Below are 12004 nucleotides of genomic sequence, written 5' to 3'. Positions count from 1 at the left end.
CAAGGTCGGCAGAGTGTAGCGCTTGTGAAGTATATGAGAAAAACGACTTTTTGAGACTTATACGGCTACATCTGCGCAGTTATACATAAGTTTGACCTCTGAGCATTTTTAGATATAATAAGGTAGTTGAGTAAATATCATGCAGAAGGCTTTCACCCTCCCTTACCCCCTACCTCCGTCCACACTCCTACCTGTCTCTTATATGTGACTGCAGAGTGTTGCCAGAGTGGTTAAAAACCCTCTGATTGAGATTCTTCCCCTCTTCTTCTCCAGCCCTCCCCACCATCCTCTCTCCTGCAACCTGTGCCCAGAATGATGCTGATATTTCTGGGCACCACTCAGTTGGCCTGTCAGTTATCTCTCAGCAGAGCCACGGTAAATATCCTGCATTGATTAAGCAGATCTGCCTGGGCAGGATAGGGGCCCGAGACAGGGAGCCGAATCCTAAACATGCCCATCCGCGAAAGCGATTTAGCCTAAACCCCGCCCCTCCGAAGAGCTCCGAGGGACGGCCGGAAGCACATGAGATGCGACGCACGGGCTCTGCCCGCTGGGGGGGATTTGCGGAGGGCAGGCGGAAGGCAGGGCTGCTGTCTGATGTCGGCCAAGCTACAACCACCCTGCACCTTGGCGTCGGCATCCACGGCGGAGGTGTTTCCTACGTGCGATGATTCATGGCCACAGCCTGATGAATGCATCCTTTCCTTTCAGGTGGCCCTCCCCACTTTTCTTCTGCTTTCACATTCATTGCCTCGGCCAGTTACCCCGAGCACAGCCGTGACCCATCTCTGAGCACAAAATAAGTTCAGGATAATTCAGGGATTTCACATTTTTTTAGCAACGTGGTCAGTTTTAATGCTGCCTCCTTGATGACAGCGTCAATGAGCTTATCTCAGAGGGATTGCAGTGTCTGGCCTTCAAAGGATCTGGATTGCAGAGTTAGCAGCTTCTCTATGCCTTATTGCCTGCTTAGGAAGTGAATGAATTCACTGTGTCCACATTGTTGATTTTGGATGCATTTATAATATTATGCGCTTTTTTTGCTTTTTTTTTTAGCTGAGCAGTCCTACCATTGGGACAGACTGTAACAGATGAGCAACAATGCTCACTAAACTCTGACTTTCAGGTAAAATGCAAGCAGGTAAACCAGAGCAAGCAGTGCAAGCTCCTTGCTGAGCGGGACCACTGACAATTCTTAAAACTCAGGCTATAGACCAGGTCCCGTTCTGTGTGGGGAATATGAGATTCCCAAGAAGAAGGTGTCATCAGTTTCCAACGTGTGTGTGTGTACCTTGCCAAGCCAGTGGTCCAATCGGCACAAGTCAGTTCTCATCAGAATTAGTCTGTTCCCAGCTCGGTACTGATGGCAGATGTGAATCTACTCAGGTTCTGCATGCCAAAGGAGACCCACCTCAGACAACACAGGCTGATTGAATAAACGCTATATAGATTCTCTATATTCGCACTCAGGAGTGGACCAATTGATGTAGGGATACCAAGAGTCACTAAGATCGTCCTAGCCAACGTTATCAAGAAACACTGAGAACAATCATTAAACGGAAGAATCTTGATATAGGGATGAAAATCATTTGTGCTTCAAATAATGCATAGTTTCCTCAAGACTGAAAATACATTGAAAGGATTTAGGCGGATTTGCTTATCTGTCGGACAGCATGAAGCATTACCCTCTCACGGCCTGAGGAAGCATATGAAAAAAACGCTAATCTTGCGGGAGTTCAATATTAAGTTCCCATCACTGTCAGGTCAGGTTTAAGGGAATGACGCGATTAGGCCCTTCTGCCGACATGAATGTTCTGCCGACATTCATTGTAGACACATACACTGACATTATTAAACTGCAGGTTAAGGCTATTTTCCCCCTGCCGACAGAAGTATCAATAAGTGATTACATACTGGCACAATACATACAGCAGCTCTGTACTGCGCTGCTGGATTCTCTGCCAGCGCAACACTCACCATGCTACATGGTCCTTGAAGACCAGACACAGGAGAGGTGCTCTGCTCTGCCAGCTGCTGGATGCAGCTTCAGGAGGTGCGAATTTGTGCGTGCAGCATTGATTTGCAAGCAGGCTTGGTTACCCCGTGAAGTATTTACAGGCATGCGCATGCAAGGAAGTCTGCGTCTGCGGCATTTGGCCGCGAATAGCAATCACGGGCCAGGCTCTTATTCGCTTATGCCGTTTAACGCTCTTCTATCTTGCAGCGGGGGAAACCCAAGATCGTTTCGAATTTTCTCTGGAATCAGTCAATTACTTTTCTCATTGCCTTTTGCATCTGTGATCTTTCCCTCTTTCAGCCGCAAGATGAGTCGTTTACCACACTAAATCTAAATTCAATGAATAATTTGATATTTACTCAGAGCGATATTCCACAGTGCTCTGGCGTGGTGAGCCACCCTGTCTGCAGCCTCGCTGATGTGCATTTGAATTGCATTTTATGGTGCAACCTTTCCTTTTCTTTCTTACGCCAAAGTGGGAGAAAATCTCTCTTCCTACGCCAAGTCCGCCAAGCACATAGGGACATGGAGCTGGGAGGAGGGGCGTGCTTTATTAGCCCGTCAAACGCAATCATATTTATAGATCTGTGCTTTCACAGATGAGAGTACTCTCCATTACCCCTTGTGTTATTTATAATTTCATAAACTTGGTCCATGACAGTGCTTATTTTATCCTGCATTCTAATCTGCGTCTAATAAAGACATGCCAAATGCAAGGTGTGAAAAACGATCTCCCTGCACGGGCTGGTGTGAGCCTGGGAGAATGGGAGGGATAAATCAGAACCGGAGGCGATGCAGACACGCAGATCATCTGTGACTGCATTCAGACCTCTGCTCTCAACAGCAGTGATGTACAGTAATGAAAATCCATGCAAACCACTGGAGGGGTAAGATGGAGGTGGACTCCCAAAAGTGATCGGGGTCTTTCAAAATAAAAGTTCGCCCTCTGAGTACCCCAACCCTCTCCACCCCCACCCAGATGAACACCAGCTCAGAACATCAGCTTCAGCTAGTAGGGCAGCTACGTCAGTTGTCATTTGTTAAAGGACATTACACTTGCAGTTACACGGTGACTGATTTAATCATGAGCTGAAACTGCATCTTCATTTGCACTGTTAGTTCACTTTTACTTGCCATTGTTTGTATACTTGTATTTGTGTATATATATTGTATGTATAGTGTGTGTGTGTGTGTGTGTGTGTGTGTGTGTGTGTGTATAATATATATATTTGTATTTCCAAATTATATATAGTACAAATAATTTATATATAGTATATCATTCTCTATTTTATTTTACTATACTTAATTTTATATAGACACCCGCACCAAGAGAAATCGCCTCATACTTGAAGAATAAAAGATTCTGATTCTGATTTGAAAATCCGTTGTGGCCCACAACAACTGGATCTCTTGATATGTCCACACGCTGCTGTCATTGTAAATAACAACTACGTTGATTTTTCTTTCCCCTTTTCTATCTCATGTCTGCTTTGCATGGCGGGTGAACTAAAGAACACGGATGACATTGTCTCATCAGCGGAGTGCTCCAGTGATGACGAAGACCTGGAGGAGTGTAACCTCGAGCGCACAGGTGGGCTAGGTCAGTTTAATTCTGCTTGCTCCTATGTGCTGGTCTTTCATTTGCAACAGAGGGTTAGATCCTCAAAGCATCGCCACCCCCATGGATAGATAAAGTGTAACTTTCTGTGTACCCAACCAAAGCCAAGCATGCAGACACAAGCAGTTATTCAAGACAGAAGTTTCATTCTAATGCTGACCAATTCCACTCAGAAGTGAAGGCATGAGCTGATCACAGAGTACTTTCCCCTTAAACTACACCAGTTATGAGCTACACTTGCCCATGGGGTTTTCCGAAGTGGTTAACATGGTCACATTCACCGCTAATTTTGTCTTCTCCCCCCCCACCCCCCACCCCCCACCCCCCGCTCCTTGAGAGGGCATGAGTACAAAATTAGTATGTGACATGTTCTCTGCATTGATGCTTCAAAATGTATCATATTCAGAGGGTTTCTGCCATGTGACACTGGATTGCATTTTGGTACATGATACATTTTGAGATGTCTCTTGAAATTTACTTTCAGCCAAGTTCTAGTGTGATATGTAGAAGATTAATTGTGATGGAAGTATTGACTTATTTTGGTTCCCTCATTCTTTGAGGCTTAAGTTAATCATTTTAATAGAGAACAGATATCATCGAATTTCTGTGTACCAGTTTTTGTTTTGTTTTATATTGGTTTGCTTTTTGTTTTACTGTATGATTTTATTTAGTGTGAACAAGTTATTCTGCTATTAATTTTTCCCCAATCCAAATATAAACATATAACTCAGACTTAAATTCATATTGATTTAAAATTGTGTTTTGAAAGAAGTTGGGAGTTGCCTTTTTGATAAAATTATAATTTTGTAATATTGTCTGTCTTCTTGATGTAAAAAAAATGTCTGAGCCACCTTTTGCCAAACTACTATTATTTTTCAAGCTGAAGTTTATGTGAATCCATATTCACCAACTACTGTGCAAATCACATTGATATGCTGGAGCTGAGCATCATCTTTATAGTAATGGTCATATGTTAAGGCAAATTGTAATTTAAAACTACAGTGTATGACTCAGCATTTTAAAGAAATGAGGCCCTGGAGTTCTCAGCTCTTTAATTTGAAACACCCTAATAAATCACCACTGCAAGGAGGAAGTTCTCTTTTATCTTAAACATATGCCCCACAGTATTGGTTCTTTGACCTATAAAATGGGTGTAATAAATATTTTACATGGATGAGACAGACAGTTCGAAAAAAGCTTGGTTTACTTCCTAGATGCCAAGAGCTATTTGTCTTCTATTGTCAATCCCAATTTCTTTCAAATTTCAGTCCTAAGATAGTTGTGAGTTGGTGGAAGTACTGGTACTTCTTGATATATATCTTTATGTACTCATAAAGAAAGACACTGGCAGGGCCCCAATCATCCAATCACGTTTACACAGAAATTCATGCCATTCTAACCCATCAGTTAATGTTGACAGCTGCATATGACCCTGCTCTTCCAGGGTCTGTTGTCATACTCAAGACAGTTTTCTGTAGAGCATGTCTGGCTGTTTCTTGTGCTCCTTTGAGTTCCAGCTTGACTGTGGTCTTGAGTTACTTTTTTGATTATTTTTAGATGGTGTCCTCATCCATTTGTCCAGCTATCCAAAAAAAAAACAAAAAAAACAACCAACCCAACATTCCTGTTGCCGCGCATCATCTTGTGCCGCATGATGTTTTTTGGTGTTAAGTATGATTTCTGTTCCCCCTCCTCCATTATCCTGAGCACTTGTACCATCGGCTTTCCCTCCAACATTCCCATCTCTGATTAACTCAGCAAACAACTGGCAACAAAATCTTTTCTTGCCATCAAATCTATTTGTTTGGTCCTTGAGTGTACACTTAATAAAGTTGTGTTAAAATAATGATTAATAACAGCCAGCCCAGACTTTTTCCTCTACCTTATTATCTTTTAGAGCCGTTCTGCATATGAAGTCATTTCTGAATGCAGATGGCATAAAAAAGACTTTTATTGCCACAAAAAAATGTCTGTTTTTCTCAAATTCATATACTCACAAGCAGTCATTTATGGCATGTCCGATAACTTTTCAGCTAGAGCCATTTCTCTCTCTCTCTCTCTCTCTCTCTCTCTCTCTCTCTCTCTCTCTCTCTCTCTCTCTCTCTCTCTCACTCTCTCTCACTCTCTCTCTCACTCTCTCTCTCTCTCTCTCTCACTCTCTCTCTCTCTCACTCTCTCTCTCTCTCTCACTCTCATCGTGTAGTGCATGACGCCATTTTGGTTGCTCCACACATAAACCCCGTGTTCAGACCTAACAGATTGCTTTCTGTCTGAGCCAGTTTCAGTTTAGCATCATTCCTGAGGTTGCGGTTGCAAGACCGCTACTGCACTTTCTCTCCCAGGAGCTGTGCTTGTGTCTGTACACTCGTCTGTGTGTGGAAGTGTTGTCATGTGATTCTGTTCTCTGTTTGTAAAATTGTTGGATTTCTTCTCCCCCCTCAGGAATTCCATAAGAGGACTTATATTGATTTCTGAGATGTTCATGTCACATTGTTTAATATTCGCAAACACAGAGCTTTCCCTTACCATGTTAATCCATTTATCTGCATTTGTAATAAAGCTTCCAAAGTGGGATTAGTCAATTAGAGATTAACTACAAAAGCCATTTTCTTCTTTTGGAAGCCTGCTGAATGTTTCATGTTTTCTAGTGGATTGTATTTCTAGTGGATATATCTTGATATCTTTTTAATTGGATAAATTTAAATCTTCTTCAAAAAAGATACAGCAAGTGCCCAGAGTGTTACTTATCTAACTGACCGATGCACTTGTATGGCCAAAATGGTGTATAATGATCCATTTAGAATTCTTCCCATTTCCTTTCTGATCATATGGGGTATGATCTGGTTGAACATTGTCAACAGTGAAACTCTCGCCAAGGTTATTCATCAACCAAATTACCCAACACTAACATATATCCCTTAAGCCTATTAAATAAGTTTCACTGCAAAAAGGTTGAGGTAAATAGATTTTGTCATCATAAAAACCTTTTACATATGGGATCTTTGGCAATAATCTACATATTTCAGTCTTATTTGGAGGGGTCTTTGGGGAAAGTAGTGCCGATAGAGAAATACTAGTTTTTTTTAAATACAAAGATTCTTTTAAAAGTGCTTATATTTGAGGCAATGCTCTCAAAATAGTAAGAATTTAATTGTTACATAATTCATCTAGCATACATTTCACCCTCTTAATTAGCTGCTTGTAAACCACATGCTATACAGTTAAAGATAATGGGAAAAATTAAGTAAGATAAAAAACTTTCAAATTTAGATCAAATTTAGATGCCATTTCACAGTAATAAACATTTCCTTTCTAAAAATACCTTTTAAGACTGGAATACTTTAAACAGACTAGTTAGTAAGATCATTGGGGCACATGGGGCCATAAACCTTTCATCCACAAGAAGAGAAAAACAACCAGTGCCTTTAAATTAGATTTTAATTAAAACATTCTGCACATTGTATAATCGTGTTTCAGTTCAGAATTATTTTGCAAATGGACAGAGTTTGATTACACTTTTAATTAGATGTGCAATCAAGCTCTGTTTTTCTTTTATTTAGTAAGAATTAATATTATGCCTTTGTAGCCTACCACACAGAGCTCGGACACTGAGATCGGATATAGGCATTATATACTCCAGCCACTAAAAATGTATTAGAGAAATGACAAGCAGACGTTTTAGCGAGCAGTATATGTGTCAGAGCTGCTTATTTTTTCACCAAAATCATATCTGCACCCCCCCACACACACACGTTTCCATTTTATTCTAGAGAAAACATTCGTCCTGTCTCTACTTTGTGTATATATGATAATCCATGTATATGAGTGTGATAATGTTTTATAGTTACATCAAATATCAGTTTAATGTGATAACCTGCCCCAGTAGGTTCAATAAAAGCTGGAATTCAAAAGGTTAAAACCATTCAGGCTAGTATAAAATAGAAGGGAAGTTCAGTACAGTGCTGTATTCAGTGTAGAAGTGGTGTGTGATTTTCACTGCTCTGTGTTTGGAGTAGTACCCTGCAGCTGAGTCACTGCACACTCGGATCCTCTTAAGAACACACTGCTTGAGAGCATGACGTCCAATCCAAAGGAAAATATTTAGGTATTCAGTTTCACATAGTATAAATAATAACAGCAACAACAACAACAACAACAATAATAATACTAATACTAATAATAATAATAATAATAATAATAATAATAAATGGTATCATCACAAATGTTCTTCACACAAAGACCTTATATCAGAGTCTTCACATAAAGACATTATTTTATTACTTGTATTCAGAATTTTAGATTCATTCTCTCTGGTGGTGTCTGAAGGATTAGTGGCACTGTTTAGGAAAACAATCACCTTTCCTTACTTTGAACACCAGATGGCATGATTTGATAAACTCCTAACCTGAAGTCTCCCACTCACATTGTTTCTGAGTTTGACTGATGTGACTGATGTGGGCTTCCACGTGACAGTTCCCTATAGAGAAGGAGAAGTAGCTATGCTCTTTGAAGTAAGTTTAGTTTGTTTGTGTCCCATGCTGATTATACAGCTTTCAAAGTAAAAAAGCTATTTGGCATGAAAAACACACGAAGTGAAAATACCACCACAACGGCATGAGAAAGGGAGCAATGCAAGGGATTGAAGATGTCTTGTAATTTGGCTGCATCCCACACTGGAGGCACTGTATGCTAGCAGGTAGCTGATCAGCAGTGGTGGTTTATCTTAATTGCACCCTTATATTGCAACAACAAACAAAATACAGTGCAGAGATACGCCTCCCCTGCATTAAAGAAGCAACACGTTTAGGTTTAGAGCTGGCCTAAAGCTCAGTGGTTAAGATACTTGACTTGTAATTGGAAGGTTGCTGCTTCAAGCCCCTCCGCTGTTGGTACCCTGAGCAAGGCCCTTAACCCTCGGTTGCTCAAGTTGTGCTCAGTCCTTACGTAAGTCGCTTTGGATAAAAGCCTCAGCTAAGTGCCATAAGTGTGAATGTGCTGTGTAGCAAAGCACTCATTTTGCTTCAGAGTTCTCAGGCTTTATTGAAAATGTATTTATTATACCTTTAAAGTGCTCATCAGTAATGTTAGAGTTGTTTGAAGAAAACATCAGGTTCACTACAGTATAACTCACAACTGCACCAAATCTGTCCACTTGACATTTTTTTCTTGATAGTTTTTTTTTTTAATTTTTTAAAGATTTGTTTTCTCTCATTCAATTACATGTAACATTATATATGAAGGCTACAATATTATGAAGCCTAAGGCAATTGAAGAGAAACTCTACTTGGTTTTCTTGAAAGGAAGTCTGACTAGCACTATTTTCTCTGAGCCACAAAAGACTACTCCAGAAAAGACTGTGGATGCTGGGATATGGTCAAGAAGATGATGAAGGTGATGGTGATGATGATGATGAGGTTGTAAAGCAGTGAGGATGAAAACAGTGCTTTGACACATACACTATGCAGCATATAGATAACAGATTCTGCAGTGACATGTTGAAACATTCATGTAATTAGGCAGATATCACGGTACTGACCTGGGTTTACTCTAATAGGTTTTTTTGTTTGTTTTTTTGGACCACACAACTGTAGTCAAGGCAAACTGATTCTCTGAAATGGAACATATTTGAAGGAGCTTTTGTGGGGCAGCATGCACACATCTGCTAGATTACTACCAGCTTTGTATGTGGCCAGCCACAAAAGTAGGACTTATTCAGTGTACGTTGAGAAACCAGATTGTATCACTGCATCTGTGATCACCCAGGCTGTAGAGGAATCCTTTCTTTTTTACTGTAGCACTAGTATGTGTATGTGGCTGTGTGTTGTGAAAGACACCCCTCCAAATAAACCTCTAGCAATCCCACCAGCATTAACATTTTGGCACTAATTAGTCACATGACATTCATTATTTCATTAGCTGCTTAATTTTAATGACTCACAAGAAAAATTATGCCGCAAAACTATAGGTCCTGATGTTTAGAGTCCTCTGTCCTCTTATGGAATTCCTAAATGAGCACTGAACAGCTTTTGAACCAAAGTCTGAGGTTGTCAAGGACCATCGCTGTCTCTTCCCCAATCAAATTGGGTTTGAACATTTCATTCAGAATGAAAATACTTAAGATTAGGAAAAGATGTTAAATGAACTCAACTTATTTGAACTTCAATAACAGGGCAAAAGAGTGTGTCCTCTGCTGCCACACCTTTGTAACCTGCAGGCCTTGGTTAAACGGCTCCTCTGACCTGTGACCTCTCTGTGACCTCTCTGAGCCTTCGACGTCTTCCCTGAACCCGGCTTGCTGTGTTGTTTGTCTACTCTCCCTAAATGCAACTTACTTTAAGCATGCATCGACAACATCTTGCAGTAAAAAATTAACCCATTTTCAGCCAATTTTCTTCTCTCTTTGACGTACATCCAGACTGCACGCCTGTATACATGTTTAAGACTAACAATAACAGATATATTTGTCTTTGGATCACATGACAGAGGTGGCAGTTGTCAGTCAGCTGCCCCTCTTGACTGTGTCTGTTTATAGTTTGTGCATCTGGTTGTAGTGTGTGAAAGTTCAAATTGCTTTGTTCTTTCGTCTCTGGGATTTTTTTCCTTTGTTTATACACATTCAAACTGATTTTTTTTTCCTTTCTTTTTTCCCTTTTTTTTGGTTATCATTTTTGAATAGCTGAATTTTTGGGTTGGTTCAAAATTAGCAATACTAAATTAAAGTAGATGTAAACACCAAATCACAAAATTAATTTGAGAGTATGTTTTTGATTTCCAGTCTTCCTTTTTTAGATTTGGAACTACTTCAGCGAATGTTTTATGTGCTCAAAGTAATACACTGATAAACCTTTTAATATGACTGTTTAAATGCTCTTGACTTTTTCTTTTCTTTTTTATAATGAAGAAAGAAATTGAATGCTATTGCGTAAGATTTTTAGATCCTGAAAGCACATACAATTATCGGTGAAAATGTTCCAGATCTTGATGTTCTCTTGTTATTATTTTTGATTTATTTCGACAGAGCTCTTGATAAACGATTGACCTTTAAACGAACAGTTCCAAACCTGCATGGCGAAGAAGTTGCAGTTTAGGGGTTGTCAGATCGTCAGTGTTAGAGTTCTGTTCTTTTCTCGTAGATGGGCATGTATATGCTCATTGTTTGTATATCCCCATCCCTTCCTTACAGCCAAAAGCTCTAATGCCGCCCGACCGCTTCGTACTGCCTTTCCATGGACATGGCAACCGACTTACACAATCACCCCCATCATTGTCATCTCCTATGTAGTATGCTCATAGGTCCCGCCCCCTCACCCCCTCTAGTTATGGTAAAATATGTACAGTCATTCATTCATGCAGACTTTAAGTGTAAATCAAGCTAAGCAAAAAGTTTAATTACTAGGATGTAGATATTTATTGAAAATGATAGATCGAAGGCTCAAATATGTACAGTTTTTGTATGAAAACTGGATTATTTAACAAAGAAAAAAATCAAAACAGAATAATGGTGAAGTTTATTTTCCATGTTATGTGGTGTGGATGTATGTGTCGTTTCCTCCCTGTATACTCATGTCTGAAGAATATATTTAACAAGAAATACAGTGGCTAGTAATTTTCTTTTCACAAGAAAAAAATAACTGTCCAAGGACATTCTTACACAACTTTCTTTTGTGCATTTTTTTTCTTCATGCCAAAATCATGCGGGCAATTTGTTGATGTAAGTTAACAAAAATCTGGTATGCTTACTTTCCTTGAAGTAATTATGTTATGTACATGGTGTTATGTTTTTGAAAGCCACTTAAAATAATGAAATTATTGTTTGTTCAGTAATTTGTTTATTGATTTAGATTTGTGCTTGTGATATGGTAATATTTGCAATAAATAGTCGTTTTGTTTCTTTTGATAATTGCCTTGGTTTCGTTGAGTTTGTTTTTGTATTATGAGGCTACCTTTAGGCTGTCGTTTAAGTTTATTTGTTGATTTTTCATTGTTCGTTCGTTTGTTTGTTTTTATAGTACAAAAATGCAAACCTAAATGGCATGGGTTTTCTGTCAGCTGCAATGACAGCCGGAATATCTATCAGCCAGAGTTTCCAAAGGGAACTTTAGAACTTTAGTCTTTATTTGTGGCCATATATCTCATATTCTGTACTCCTTTCTTATACCAACACCTTCAGTGTATTGAACTGTGCTGCATTTGAAGGGACTTCCCATATCTAAGATGTCTTTACTGGTCTTGGGGTTTCTCCCACTTGATTGTGTGGATTTGACAGCAGAGTTTAGGAACCGCTAATAATATCAATATGTAAAAATCACCATGCTGGAGGCAGCTAATCCGTCCCGTTTGCTATAACTGTACTGCCATGAGTATAGATT

General features: G+C 39.6%; 1 protein-coding gene across 35 annotated transcripts in view; it reads left to right on the top strand.

The window, feature by feature from the left end:
• Positions 1–12004, top strand: part of nrxn3a (neurexin 3a) — a 254250-nt gene that overhangs the window by 218103 nt on the left and 24143 nt on the right. For 17 of the 35 annotated variants that reach the window (XM_027001508.2, XM_035533159.1, XM_035533161.1 and 14 more), the window contains one exon: positions 3530–3617. In XM_027001508.2, coding sequence (XP_026857309.2) covers positions 3530–3617 — 88 coding nt within the window. The other 18 variants (XM_027001511.2, XM_027001506.2, XM_035533168.1 and 15 more) reach the window with 4 other exon arrangements.

This window comes from Electrophorus electricus, chromosome 13 (assembly GCF_013358815.1).
Source record: "Electrophorus electricus isolate fEleEle1 chromosome 13, fEleEle1.pri, whole genome shotgun sequence".
NCBI lineage: Eukaryota > Metazoa > Chordata > Actinopteri > Gymnotiformes > Gymnotidae > Electrophorus > Electrophorus electricus.
Note: the sequence above shows the minus strand (reverse complement) of the source record. Positions and strands in the feature narration are given on the sequence as shown.